This window comes from Pungitius pungitius, chromosome 9 (genome assembly GCF_949316345.1).
Source record: "Pungitius pungitius chromosome 9, fPunPun2.1, whole genome shotgun sequence".
Taxonomy (NCBI): domain Eukaryota; kingdom Metazoa; phylum Chordata; class Actinopteri; order Perciformes; family Gasterosteidae; genus Pungitius; species Pungitius pungitius.
The window spans coordinates 4,506,474-4,521,804 of NC_084908.1; the positions used below are offsets into that span (position 1 = coordinate 4,506,474).

The following is a 15,331-nucleotide window of genomic DNA, read 5'->3' on the forward strand; positions in this document are numbered from 1 at the left end:
TATTGTGGATTGGCTGCGGTAAGATCTCTCTCTCTCTCTCTCTCTCTCTCTCTCTCGAACCACGGTGGCCCTCGTCTGCTCTCAGACGTTTGTCATCGGCTCTGCTTGTCGTGGTGTTTGCCCGTAGAACCGTCCCACAGTCCGTGCATATCCCTAAATTAACCATTAACCTGCCTCGTGAAACGGATTGCGTGTTGACGTGTGATTTGTGAGCCCCCCTCTGACCCATAAACCCCCCCCCCCCCCCCCCCCCCTCCCCTCCCCCCGGTGCGCTATTGAAATATTATACCGGCGCGACGCGAAGCAAGGTCGGGAACGGAGCCGGAGGGAGAGGCGACGCCACTCGGTGGAGGGAAGAGGCAGAGCGGGGGGTTGTGTGGGTGAGGGATGAGTGTACCCTTTATCGAAGAGGGTCGTCAGACGAGCTTTATTGGAGGTTCTGTCTCGCCTGAGCGGTGCCACGGAGGGCAACATCGAATCAATCACCCGGCTGGTCTCGCTCACTTACTCTCCTCTTTCTCTCTTCCTTCCTGCTAACTCTTCTAATACCTCAACCTCGTCACGCGCCCCCCCCTCCTGCCTCCTCCCCAACCTGCCCCTCCCACTCCTCCGCGAGAGGCGACCGCTGTCCAGTCAGCCAATCAAATTAACAGCCATCATCGCGGCCTCGACAGACCAGAAAACGCTGACCTTTAGTGGGAAATGTCATTTATAATGGCTGTTATGTCCCTCTACTTACTGCCCAGTGGAGACCTCACACACACACACACACACACACCTACGATTCATACACATGCCTCGACACGACCACATCCCTCTGACATTTGGCCCTAATGACTCAGTCCTGCACATTCTGCTTTGTAAGAAACGCAGGTCTGCGGCCTTGAAAACTCGTATTAAAGTCAGCTCCATTAAAGTGTTATGGTCACAGTTGCATTAACAGACTCCAGCCCCCACTGTGGACCCTCTGACGGGCCGGAGTCGGGCCGTGACTTGGAGGGTGTCCCGCGCGATGGGGCGTTCACTGCGCTCACGTCATCTGGCCTCTCTCTCTATCAAATGCACTTTCTGTCCTTCTGTTCTATTTCACCCTTTTTTTCGCTCCTGCTGTTTTTTCCCCATTCCGGTCTCGCGGCGTTGGCACTGTGACGAACCCGCTTTCTCCCGCCTCCTGATCCATAGTGCATTAAGATGAACAGCTTTTCTGATCCAGGACCGTAAAAAAAAGAGAGAAGGAAGATTTGTGTTACAAACTGAAATATGCACTTGTGTATTGGTGGACACTGAAGGGTCCTTGGAACCGACATCTTTCCATCTCCCCTTGCAGGTCCTGGGTGATCGGGGCCATCGCCCTGCTGTGTCTGCTGGGCCTGACCTGGGCCTTCGGCCTGATGTACATCAATGAGAGCACCGTCATCATGGCCTACCTCTTCACCATCTTCAACTCCCTGCAGGGCATGTTCATCTTCATCTTCCACTGCATACTGCAGAAGAAGGTGAGCGAGCCGAGGGAGGGGGCTGGATGTGGGGGTGGGGGGATGGGGGGGGGGGCTGGTTTCATAGGGTTGACAGGACGCTCTGCCTCTGGCCTCTCAGTAGAAGTCAACAAACAGTGTTTCTGTCTGGCCTGCAGAAGAAAATAGTAAAATGAATACATTGTATTGATGATTATTGTTGGTAAAATATGTAAATAGGAATTACAGAGCCAAGGGGAGGGGATCATATAAGCAAATACCCAGAGAAGAATTCTGGATTATTGTTTCAGTTATTCAATTACTTCAGTTTTGGGAAATTCTTATTTTTCTGAGTGCATTGGCTTGTGCAAAACCTGAGCAAAGGCAGAGGACACACACTCCTCCCATTTCCTTGTTTTGACCGCACTCGTATCGACAGCCCCCCCCCCCCCCCCCTCCCTCCCCCTGATGGCCTGACGGAGTTGTGAGTCACACGTGGACATGGAGGTAGAAAGACTCCACACATCTCCCACACGCTGCCAGCGCAGAGGAGGTTCATCAGGTGCTTAATGCTCTCGCCCGACTGCAGCCCCGCAGAGACTTTTTAGTCTTAAGTGTACAGCCAGTAAACAAGTGTGTGCGTGAGGGGTGAGCGGTGCACTTAGATACGCGTCGGGCCAAGGGATCAGGTGTCCTGGGAGATGTCCTCAGAGCGCTGCTGAGGTTTTCTCTGGCAGCGACTCAGCCGTTTCCCTCCCCAGACTCGGCGCGCAGCTGTTTAAACAGAGCGCCAGCCCGGGCTAGCTGGTTAAAAAGCAATCACGCCGCTGTTTGTTCCAAACTTGATTGGGATCTAAATGCAGATGTTCAGTGTGTATCGGGTGTCTCCCTCGGGGGGGGGGCGGTGCAGGGCGCGTCCATTTCAGATGGATTTGTGGCAGTAATAACATTTGGGGGGCTGGATGTTGACGTGGGGCGAGGAGGTTATGAAGTTAATATGCTAATGTTTTCTTTTGTGGCGTAAGTGTTTGCACAAAGCAATGTGAGTCGAAGACGTTGAGGGCGGGGGGGGGGGAGTGAAGCCATCGCAGGATTTTTTTGTCACCTCAGAAATATGCTTCAGGGTTAAAAGTGCAGCATCGCCCCCCCCCCCCCCCCTGCCCGCGTTGCAACACACGCGGGGACGGGGGGGACGTGCGGCCTGCGTAACCCTCTCCCCCCTCTCACCTTGCGCCGCACAGGTGCGCAAAGAGTACGGCAAATGCCTGCGCACCCACTGCTGCAGCGGCAAGAGCGTGGAGACGTCCATCTCGTCCTCCAGCAAGACCACCACGTCGCGGACGCCGGGCCGCTACTCCACGGGCTCACAGGTGAGCTTACCTGCCTGCACACCGGGACGCTACAGCACGGCAGACTCTCAGGTGAGGCCGGAGAGGGCCATCGGGGGAGGGGGGGGGGGGACAAAAACTTCTAATGTGGCTAAAGGAAACGTTTTTAAAAGAACAGTGCGTAAAAGACCCCCAAAAATTGCTGGTTCCCCTCACTGCAGCGACCTCTGTGTGTGTGTGTGTGTGTGTGTGTGTGTGTGTGTGTGTGTGTGTGTGTGTGTGTGTGTGCATACGTTTTGTGTGTGTGTGCATTACGTAGTGTCTGTGTGTGTGGTTGGAGGAGCTCAGCCCGAATAATAGATGAGGCCAAAGTACTAATAAAAGTACCTTTTGGGCTCATCAGCACGCTGCTCTTTATTCATTTAGTATCTTCTGATAATGTGAAACCCCAAAGTTCTGTGTGCGTGGACCAACTAAACATTTATTCTTTGTCTCAGGTTATTATACAGCGATTAACATTTAGCTATAGATATTATATTCCCTTTATTCAATTAAGTGTTACACACTGTTCTTTTAAAAATGTGAGATTGACTTATACTTGCTAACGGATGTCAAATTGACGGGTGATTATTCCCTCCCCCGACCCCCTCTCCCACCTGTTTCTCCCTTACTGGCCCTCACACTGCTTATGCCCTCTTTTTGCACACCACACCGTTACTTTTCTCTCATGAAATCCCACTTTGGTCGCTGCGTCCTCCTCCTCAACCACGCTTCTTATTTCCCCTTTTTTTAAACTCCTCCTCCCTCTCATTATTGCTGCTCCTCTTCCTTCCCACCCCCCCCCCCCCAACCCCCTCTTGCTCCCTTTCTCCTGTCTACAGAGCCGCATCAGGCGGATGTGGAATGACACAGTGAGGAAGCAGGAGTCCTCCTTCATCACCGGAGACATCAACAGCTCCGCCACGCTCAACAGAGGTAACAGCTGGATGCCCCAGCATTGGCATCCTCATCACTGTCACCATATCTACTTTATTTAATAGTGGGGAGGCTGCTGCAGCGCTTTTAGCCATTTAGTCAAGTGGTCGGAGGCCTAAACTCCTGATGATGGCACTGCGTTCTTGTAGAAAGGAGGAACACGAGCTAATATCAATATAAGTAATTCTGCCTTGAATGCATCAAATTTGGACTTTTCAGGCTTTAAGGGTATTTTTTAAAGCATTTGTGGGTCAGAGTCAAAGTATGTTTGGTAGCTGAATATAAGTGTTACATTCTATTATTATAGCGTTCCATTTTTTTTGAAATACTGATTTATCGTGATTGACAACTGGTGAAATACACAACAAAGTGTTGCGCTTCCATCTCATCACGTGAAGGCGGCTGTTAGTCACGGAGTCCGTTGGACTTTCCACCGCGTTCTGAGCTGTAGGAAAGGCTTCCATCGGCGTGGCCGTCTGAGGCCGAGGGGAACGAGCACGTGGACACACACACAGACAGACGCACAAACTGTTTGTCTCCAAGTCGCTTCCTCCGGGCCACCAATAAGCTGTTTTAACATGACAGATTGATGCTCGAGCAGACACGGTGTGTGTGTGTGTGTGTGTGTGTGTGTGTCAGCGCCTGAATTATCACACACTTAGTGAGGCACGGCCTAGGACCCCCCCCCATTCACACTTTAAAGTATGGTGCAGTGATGTACTGGGAGCCAATAAATTCTGAAAGGCTATTTACTGTGGCGTAAAAGTGTGAAAGGATGGGATGGATAGAATTGGACGTGCTGATAGCAGATTGACCTGTTGAAGTTGGGAGGGAATAAAATGTTTCCGCTTTAACTTTGAAGTTCAGTTACATGACCTCGTAATGTCCGGTTTTACTTTTATCTCTTTTTTTGTGTTGCAGTAAAGAAAATAGGTACTTTTGTATTTATTTATTTATTTATATGTTTTGTTTAGTTGTTTATATTTTTTCAATACTTCATAATGTATTTTTCACTTTTCATTAAGCTATTACTTTATCAATGAATTTCTTTATTTATTAATACATGTATTTTATGTATATATATTTATTTTTTACCCCAAAAAAACCCTACTTTCTCGGTCCCTTCTAAATTATTGTCAATGGAGCGCTATGTCACCGGCCAACTTGGTTCCAAATCAGTCATTTCCACAAAGACTGTTGCCTCTGTGGAAACGAGTGTTTTACTGTTACTGCTTTGTCGTCTCCATGTGAACACGACCTGTCCCCCACCTGGGGAAGGTACCGCACCCAGGCCCCTCTCTCCATTAACTACCCTGTCGTCATGCTGCTGCTCTGCTCAAGCGCTCTGCGGCACAGTCTCCTCCAAGCCTAATCCGTCTCCCCCCCCCCCCCCCCCCCCCCGCCCCCCCGTCTCTCTCTCTCTCTCTCTCTCCCATCCCTCGGCTCGTATGCGGCGGCTGTGAGAATGACCTGTCTGCTCCTTCACACTCAAACTGTGTTTGATTGTTTGATTTACTTGTCCTCCTCTCTCCCTTTTTCTTCCACACACTCCCCCCCCCCCTTCACTCTACAACGTCTACACGGCCTTTCCTTTCGTCCTCTCCACTATAACCTTTTTAATTTTGGGGTTCTTTTTTTTCTCGAGTTCTTCCCTCTTTCTCTCTCTTGACTTGGCTGTTGCTTTTCCCTCTTTCTCTCTCTCCTCCATTTTATCTCCCCCCCCCCCCTTCTCTCTCTTCTGCTCCGGCTGTCGCTCTTCCTCCCCCCTTTCCTCTATCTGCCTGTACCAGGAGCCATGGCTAATCATCTTATAACTAATGCTCTCCTTCGTCCCCATGGTACTAACAACCCTTATAACACTCTCCGGGGGGATCCGGCAGTCTATAACAACCCAGCTGTGGGCATGTACAACACCCAAGGTGTGCCCGATGTTCCTACTATCAACCTACTTCTTATTTTATTCATTGTTTTTGCATGCTCATTCACTTTAAACACTTTGCCCCCGTGATGCACTTTTGGCCGCCTATCTGTTCTCGCCGCCGCGTGGCTCCCGAGTGGAGGCGATCCATCACGCCGCAACAATCTGGCACAAAGGACACCCACCGGGGCGGCTCCCGCAGACCGCCAATACGGAGAGACGGAAAAATATGCCGGCGGTGATTTATCAAAACGGCATAACGTGCTGATTTTCTGTGCGCTGTGGATGCACCCTGCGTGGGTTGCGGGTTGCAGTTGTACAAGCTACTTGGGAGCCATGAGGTGTTTTTTATTATGTTCATGTTCATGGTCATTTTCATGCATGCTCATGCATGCGCTTTGTTTCTGTGTGTGGGTTGGTCACTTGCATTGCTTTGTTTCGTGCATGTCTACTGTGCACGCGGCATAGCGTGTTTTGAATGTTTTCTCTGTGTTAAATAACTAATGAATCCTAAAAGAGCGAGTTACCAATGAGGCCTCGCAAAGCAGACTTTGATATTAAGATGCAGCCACGGTTTCTTTGTTAAGACATTTTCCATCAGGCTTTTCCCCTTCTCTTCCAACAGTTGATTCCTTTTGCTGCTGAAAGTTGTCTCTCTCGGGGATTGAACTTGTTTGTCTTCTCTCTTTTCCCTCACGCTGCCCGTTAGCACCGTACCGAGACACAAGTATGGGCTAAATCTAATACTACTGCTTCAATAACATTGACTTCCTCCGCTTTTCTTTTTGTCCACATCATTAGTCGGTCCATGCAACGCGGTTGTCTAATCAGATTTGTGTGATTAATTTTCTGAAAAACACAATTTTCTTAATGACAATAAACCACATTGGAAAAAAAAGCATAACAATCTAATGTGCTTTAATTGAAATAGTGTTAATCAAATGTCATGACTGAGATGCGAAAGGTCTGCTCTCAAAATGACTGACGAGATGATGAACAGTGCGATTTACAGCCAGAAAACACCCTCCGTGTCGTTGCGTTGGCAGTAATTGAGAAATGAAAATTCCTAAATGAATTATGGACGCACGGAGCACTTCTCCCCCCCCATTAAAATGAGCGTTCCTTCTTTTTAATCCTTAGTTCACAGCACATGCTACGATATCAAACAATAATTAAAATCTACTCCTCTGGGGATTCTAATTAGTTTGTTTAAGAAATGATAATAGTTAATCCTGATAAACAAATGTTCACATTTCTCTCATTTGTCCCTCAGAGGGTATCCTGAACAACGCGAGAGACTCCAGCGTGATGGACACGCTCCCTCTCAATGGCAACCACGGCAACAACTACAGCATGGCCAGCAGCGAGTACCTGAGCGACTGCGTCCAGATTCTGGACCGTAGCGGCGGCTACGGTACCCACGGCAACCACAAGGAGACCACCCTGGAGAAGAAGATCCTCAAGGAGCTGACCTCCAATTACATCCCGTCCTACCTCAACAACCACGAGAGGGCCACCACCGAGCGCAACCACAACCTGATGAACAAGCTGGTGAACAGCAGCATGGCCAACGGAGGTGAATGCTTCGCTTTCACTTATTTACGGTTTCTACCAAATTGCATCCCAGGAGAAGGCTGCGCGTCCTTATGCTGTGTATGTGCTCCGGCATCATGCTATTGATTAGGGTATCGTTTGAATTTGAACGATTCCGATTCCTTGTTTCGATTCCGGTTCCCAGCGATTCTCGATTGCGATTCTTCTAAGAGGCGGGGTCAAAAAAGTTTAAGATATTTTAAATGAGCTAGCTAACCAAGGGTCTTTCTGAAGGAAATAGTCCGACCTTCTCCATCAATGTTAATTCTATGAACTTTTTACTTTTTATTAACTTTACTATAAATTTCTAACAGGGCTGTTTTCAACTACAATATAAATATCAAACTATGAACTTGAATATTGTATAAACATTATAAATTATGAATATATTTTAACAGGGGTACACTTTCCTCAAGAGAGCTTTATTTTTGAAACCTCACAAACACATGTACACATGAGTGTATGATACTGCAGGTACTTAACGGTTACCTTGCTCCCACTGATGGGCCTACTATTGATTAACGCGTAGATGTGTTGCCAAACGGGTTATAATGTTATAAACTAATAAAGATCAGCCAGCACGACAAAAATGTCACCTGTGTGGGTGTTCGGTGGCCTTAAACCTGCAATAATTGATTTGGTTGCTTAAACACCTTGTACTATACTAACAAATCATTCCCTCATTATACGTACTATTTCACACACAAACCGTAAAAAGTTAAACCTTATTAAGTTAAAAAAATAAAAGATAGAAAAGTGGAGACTGAGAAGCGTGTATTTGGAGTGGAGCAGTGTTTGTAGCCACTTGGCCATTACAAGTCCAATATTCACTCTCTTTTAAGCCAATTTCTGCCTCCGACAGGAACGATCTCGCTCTTGAGCTGCCAAATGTTCCGTAATGTTCTCAGGTCGCTAAATTAGCCTTTCTACCACTGGGTGCTAGGCAGGGAGCGTCCAAACGTGTTTGCTGCAGCTGCATCTGAAAACAAAGGCGGACGAGAGCGGTCAGCTCAGGCCGACGCGCTGACACCCTTCCGTAGAGCTTTTCTTATGAGCATGATCTGCTGTGAGGTGGCGAAGTCACCACCACCGCTCCACCGTGGCACCGCTGCATGTTGAAATGACCCAAAACATGCTTCCAACGATTGTCCCCGCCCGGTTCCTTTGCTTCAGGCAGCATGGCGGGAGGCAGCAGCAGCAGCAGCAGCAGCGGCGTGAGCGGCTGCCTGGGCAGCGGTAAAGAGGACACCGGGCCCATGGTGCTGGACAACCCGGCGGCCTTCCCCCACGAGGAGAACCTGGGCCTGGAGATCATCAGGGAGGAGTCCAACGCGCCGCTCCTGCCGCCGCGGCCCCCTCCCCCCGACAGCCACCCGCCGCCCCCGCCGCCGCCGCCGCACAGCTTCTCCCGGCCGCGGCGCATCCCCCAGGAGACCAGCGAGAGCTTCTTCCCCCTGCTGACCAACGAGCACACCGACGAGCACGCCCACAGAGACTCGCTGTACACCAGCATGCCGGTGCTGCCGGACCTGCCCGACGGGCAGGTGAACGGCTTGACGGACGGGGAGGAGGACGGCTCCGGCGAGCTGCAGCCTTGCAAGAGCGCCACCGCCCCCGAGCTGGACGACGTGTATTACAAGAGCATGCCGAACCTGGGCTCCCGGAACCACCTCCACGAGCTGCAGAGCTACTACCACATGGGCCGCGGCGGCAGCGACGGCTACATGGTGTCCGGCAGCAAGGACGAGTCCGACTCGTCGCCCGAGGAGCCGCCGATGGACCCGTCCCACCTGGTCACCAGTCTATAGAGCTGCTCGAGAGACTGCTATCCCTCCCTCCCACCCTCTCCCCCCCCCCCCCCCCCCGGCCCATTCTCACACTTCCAACCTTCCAACGAAAAATCATTGTGTGTTGCTGACCGACGGACTGAGCTGGCCCGCACCTCGATCGATATGCTGTGCGTGACATCATCTGTGGCTCATGACAATTGGGTTGGGGACTGAATGTACTGTCACAAATGGTGCCGAGCAAAAGGCCGTTCACGGTGATATTTTTTTGGGGGGGGAACATCGAACAGAAAAGGGAACTTTGGAAAGGAGGGATTCTGTAATTTCGCCCTACCTGTTGATATGGAGTCATTGAGTGACCGTAGCCCTACCAGTTCTCCAATATGGACCTCTAGCAGATCATAGCGTACAGTGTTCACTACCACCACAACGAGGGCTCTTGGCCCCCCCAGCTGTGGTTAAGAAGGAGCTGCCAGTCTGTTTGTCTTCTTGTCTGTCACTCCATCTCACCATTAAAGACACGTACAGGAATGATGTTTCCACCTCAGAGCAGGTTATGGAACTCTGGTGTTCACAACATAAACTGGCCTGGAAGAGGACCCGCCCCACTACCTGCCAATCAAGTGGAGGATGTACAATATGTGCCCTTTTGACTCATCATCCCAAGAACTGTTTTAGCGGGCAACCGAAGTGTAACCATATCACGCCAATGTTGTGAAATCCTCTTCACGTTCGTGTCTGCTGAACTGGAGTTTTGTCTGGGCTGGTGTAACATTCCTGCCAGTTGTAGTGGCTGCAGTAACTGTGTACTTCACTAAAAACAAAGGAGGAAGATCATATTACAAAAGACTGAATTAAAAAAAAGGAAAAAAAAGGACAAAAAGGACATGTTCCGTTTCTTCTCCTTTCTTCTGTAAAAGCTTTCAGTTATCAAAGGATTATAAAGAATTCACAAACTGTTTCTATGTATTGTACAGAATACAGATACAGATGCAATGTTGCGTAAGTCTCTTGTTGTTTTGAGAGTTATTTTAAGTTGCAAATCTTTTGTCCGCAGAGCCGTTCTGAAACGTCACAATGACTTGGTCACGTCTGGATGGCAGAAGGAGAGAGGAACAACTTGACGTTGTTTTTTAAATGCAGAGACAGCTGAGCACTCCTTGATTAATACTCACATACCCCCCCCCCCCCCCACACACACACACACACCCTTCATTTTGGTCCTTTTATAGCAACACCACTGTCACTTACATTTTGCAAATCAACTGTTATCAAATACTTTACCACTGTGTAGATGGAAAAGGAAAGAGGCAGTTGCTATGGAAATGCTGCCATTTAGTCTTTGATGGAAGTGGGTCTCAAATCCTTTGTTCTTGAATAAAGCGTTTCCTTCCTTTAGGCACAAGCCTGATAGAAGTTTCTTTTTTTTTTTCTTTCTTTTTTTACAGATATACCAGATATTTGGAGCAACACAAGTATGGTTTATGAAGCATATCCTCTCTATTGCCAAATGTTTTACCAATTGACATCAACTTGCTTTGGTGGTTGAGATTTTATAGAAGAATACCCGAAAAGAAAGAAATGTAATTTGCTGAAGTAAAAAAGTAGACAATGTCCGCTGGTTGAGAGATGATGCCATGACAACAGCGTTTATATGTGAACTGAAGACACACGGTAGCACTGTCCAATGTTTACTTATTTAGGGAGAAGAAGAAAAAAAAAATCCTACGTGTATGACGTGTAGCTTGCACATGTATCCCACAAGCCCCCCCCCCGTGTCCCCAAGAGAAATTATTTATTTATCTGTTTATTGGTTCGAAGGCGGCAACACAGGCTTGGAGGAAAGAACGCTGGCTTCAGGCAGGAGGAAATCAAATGGCACTCGGTTTGTTTTACGGTTCTTTTTTTTAAATTATTATTATCATGAGTATAATTAAAATATTATTGCTAATTATTTATTCTTTTTGTATGGGTTCCAAGTTGAATGATCTCATAACTAATATTTGTTGTAACAGTGAAAGTTGTTTGCAGACAAATAAATTACTGACATAGCTTTGCGGTTTTCCCGCCTCTTGAGTGTTTTTCACCCAAACACCGGTACGTTTCACTTCAGAGCTTCATTCCTCCTGCTCCTTCGCGTTTAGGAAGGCGATACGACGCTGGCATGTCGACACATTTCACTTTCATTCTGGGATTAAAAAAATCTGCATAAACCTTTCGGAATCCTGGCCCTTTGGGAATGGAAACTTTTATAGATGAATGTTAGTTTCTTTTATTTAAAATGTGCGGGAAGCGTATATATGCCACAGCTCTGCATCTCATTAAAGGGACAATTCACCAATAAATACCCAAAATATTTTGTTCCTGTAGGCTGAAATGCTATTCATCAGTCCAGATTGTTAGGGTTAGGGTTAGATTCGGAAACATCGGCCGTAGCAATGCCTTTCTTCTCTCAAACATAACGGGACTACATGGCACCCAGCGGGTGGGACTCAAACTGCTGAAAGAAATTCTTTGAATGAAACTGCTCGTAACAAACACAGCGCTATCTAAAGAAACCGCGTCACAGTTTCGGGAATTAGACACTGCTGTTGAGTTCAAAGTCAAATACTTATAATACTAATTTATACCCTGGTTCCACAACAGCAGATGAAAACAAGTCGTATCACAATAGATTCATACTTAGAGTTTGGGCTGCTGGATAGTGCACGCAAATCAGGTCAAATCAGCAGCTCTCAATCCAACATTCAAATGATTGGATTCATCAAAAGAGAGACGGTTCGGTCTGAAAGGGATTTATGCTTATGTGCTGGATATGAAGAGAGCACAGCGAGCTCTCTGCCATTTCCTTTATGGTCTGGACGACAATGATGGAAGCAACATCAACTGGCAGGGTTGTTCAGATCCCCCCCCCCCCCGGAGGCCCTAAGATCACGTTTCTCTCCCAGGGTGGTCCATGTGCAAGGACAATCCAATAACCCAGAAGGACACACAGAGGTTCAGACGTCCTCATCTCTAGTGAAGGATCCGCCTTGGAAAGGAAGAAATCCAAATGAAAACACATCACGCTTTTAAAGAAGCATAGAAACAAAGTGAACGTAAACGCAGTGACATCATTGCATTGTCACAAACAAGATGTGCCGTGTGCATCGGTGCTATGAGGGCCTGATAAGGCATCGATGTTTGAGGGATGAGAAGGTGGTGATCCTGCATTTTTTTTCAACCGTTCCCCCGACTCTTAAGCAGATGCTAAAAATGAAATTCAAGGATTGCAAAATATGATTCATAAGTGTTCCTGCAATCAAATGCTCTCGTCAGTACTGCCAGCTCCAGCAGTGTGTGTTTGTACACAAAAGAGAAGGCAACCAGGAATCAGACCTTTTCATTTGCCAAACACTCCCCACTAGATGTAACACAATAGGGCTTTTTTTTTTTTATTTTTTTATTTTTTTTAAATCAAGCATGTGTTGTTAGGAGCTCATTCCGGCCCGTGGCATTATGGGTACTGTGGCGTATAGGCACCCTCTCGCTGAGACATTGGGCCTCTTCTACTTGGTCTGTTGACTCAACATTTACACAGAACGACCTGCCTAATGTGGCGTGTCGGGAAGAAGCTCCTTTGGGGGCCGGGGATTTACCGTTGCTCAGCAATAACCGTCGTTAATGAGTCCCTGGGTGGAGCGTGCTGAATCCCACGTGAGGGATGACAAGTTACCCTTCTCATTGGTTTTTTTTTTTCCTGCCTCACACATTCGGCGGCGCGCGGCGAGATTGGCGACGCGGTGGTAGCTTCTGACGCCGTTGGTTCGAAGAAGCGTTACTTGTGGACCCGAAGGCCTTTGCACTGTTATCGTTCCAACAAATCAAATCACTTGATTTAAAGTAGTGAGGGGAAACGCAGAGATACAAGCGCCACGGAGTCATCAACGTGGACTAACAATCCTACAAGGAGACAAGGGACACACCTGGTGTAAATACACTGGTGATTGGACACAGGAGGAAACAATCAGGGACACACACACACACACACACACACAGGGGAAATACACCAGGGCAGGAAGTGAGGGTAACCCAGGGACACAAAAGGGCAGGAAACTACAAAATAAAACTCAACTCAACTCAACGTTGTATGTTCAAAAGTTTTTATGACTTAAACAACCGTTTGAAAGATTGTAAACGGATCGCTCAAAAAAAAAAAAAAAAAACCTGAACTCGTAGAGGATCTATTAGTGGAAATGTTAAAAATTAAATCACGCATTCATGTTTGCACATTGGCCTTTTATTTGTAGCACCGACGGGGTTTCGGTTTTAAACCAACTGGAGACACGTGACATTCTGGCGGCAGCGGGCTGATTGAACCTATGTGGGTCACATCGCTGCTGGAGCGCTCTGATCGCTTAGTGCTGGCTGGCTGTGTTATCTTCCCGCTCTCTCTCTCTCTGCTTCCCTCCTTCAAGGCGAGGCCTTCCGCGTGTCTTACAAGGTGACACGTCTCTCTCTCTCTCTCTCTCCGACTCGCCTCAGGAACCCAGAGCGGGAGAACGCTGCGAGGATGAGCAGCGGCTGTGAATTAAGGGGGGAATCAATCTGTTTATTGTGCATGATTAATTAGCGTCTGAGGCAAGCTGGGGGAATCTAAATGTGGCTCCTACAATGCAGGGACTACTAAAAGCCACACGGAGCAGCAAATCCTTGCAGGAAAGTTGCTTGTTTCCAAAAATAATCCTGAGAGGGATGTTCACAAGTGTTTTCGCAGTTTTTTTTTAGACTTCAGCGAGAAATAGCAACAGGAACTCAAGCAAGCCAGAATGTAATAGAGCACAATTAAAAGACGTGTATATATATATATGCTGAAAAATGTTATCAGTAACTATTCTAAATTCAGTAAATTTTCATGATAGTTTGAGAAATAGTCACAGGGACCCAAGACATTAGATAAATAGTCAATACTAAGTGTGGTTTTGTAAAAACATTGTGGTTGAGTTTAAAATAACTGCGTGTCGTCAGGTCAGGGCAGCAAGACCACCCGAACAGGTTGAGTAAATCTGTCATGAACATTTCAGCAGCAAGGCCCTCGATCAAAGTGTACAAACATGGTTCCGGAGGTGGAAAAAGCACATCTCCACGTCCCGAACCAACCGTTGCATCGTGTGCATGACGCCAGTGAATCGCATTATCGCGGCTATTTCACGGTTTGCAACGAGAGGCCTCCCATAGCGTGCTTGGCTATTCATTTTGTTGACGTAACAAAATGTTTATTAACCAAATAGGATCAGCGTGCCCGCTCCTCTCTCCCAGCGAGTCTGCCCCCCCCCCAACCAAAAAATGCAAATGCCACCTGCCGCGCAGGTGCAATCCAGCATCTGCAATGAATGCGAATGAATGGCACGGCGTCTAGCAGCGCCCCATTGTGACACAGATATTACATTGTGGTCTCTGCTAATTAAGGCGTCTATGACATTTAAGGCCGAGTTTGAATTTGATTGAATGCGGAAAAGCCGCCCGTCCTTATACGGTGTGACATTTCAACATCTCCCATTTCCTTCTTCTGCTCTGTTAAGCCCGGTGAAGCCCAAGCGGCCTCTTTCCCCGCTCTGGCTTAGGTACTGATGGAAGACAATGGATCGGGACACATGACCTCCCATTCTGGAATCCCTGTCATTGGGATTTATTTATTGTATCAAATTACAGGATTTTAATTGTGTAATTGGCCCTTTGGTTGCTTGTCTCTCCGTGACAGTCGGCTAATGACTATCTTGGTATATTAATGTTAGCGGTATTACTAATAATTAGTATTGGTAATTATTATCGTCTCCTCGCCTCAATTTTCCCTGACAGCGCTCGTTGGAGAGGAAAAAAAAAACACTCAACAGGTACATGCGCCCTGAATAATTCACTCTAATTGGCAAAGAAAAGAGGGCTAAAGAAGTAGAGTGACAGACGAAGGGAGATGAAGAGTGGGGAAGACGAGGGAAGAGACTGGCCATCCATCAGATTTTTTATTTTTATTTTTTTTTTAGGTCACGCACACCCCCATGCATGTTTAATTGGCTTTGGGATGGCACGGTGTTTCTGCTGCCTGTGCTGTGAGTCAGACTCACCATTTTCTGGAGCGCGCCTTTTTTTTTTCCACGGAGGCTCAGCGATGGCGAAGCTATTTTGAGAAACGCATTAGGAGCCCCGGAAAACACTGACATTTAGACGATGGCTGGGACGGGAGAGGGGGGGGAGAGGGCTGGTCCCCGGTGGATATGACAGACAGACACAGGGTTATTG

At 47.7% G+C, this 15,331-nt stretch overlaps 1 protein-coding gene across 1 annotated transcript in view; it reads left to right on the forward strand.

Annotated features, from left to right (window-relative positions):
- Positions 1-11,107, forward strand: part of adgrl3.1 (adhesion G protein-coupled receptor L3.1) — a 99,523-nt gene extending 88,416 nt beyond the window's left edge. Inside the window, 7 exon segments of the mRNA XM_037473041.2 lie at positions 1,328-1,496; positions 2,696-2,824; positions 3,664-3,757; positions 5,548-5,676; positions 6,385-6,402; positions 6,949-7,251; positions 8,442-11,107. Coding sequence (XP_037328938.2) covers positions 1,328-1,496; positions 2,696-2,824; positions 3,664-3,757; positions 5,548-5,676; positions 6,385-6,402; positions 6,949-7,251; positions 8,442-9,076 — 1,477 coding nt within the window. The 3' untranslated portion in view covers positions 9,077-11,107.
- The last annotated feature ends 4,224 nt before the right edge of the window (positions 11,108-15,331 follow it).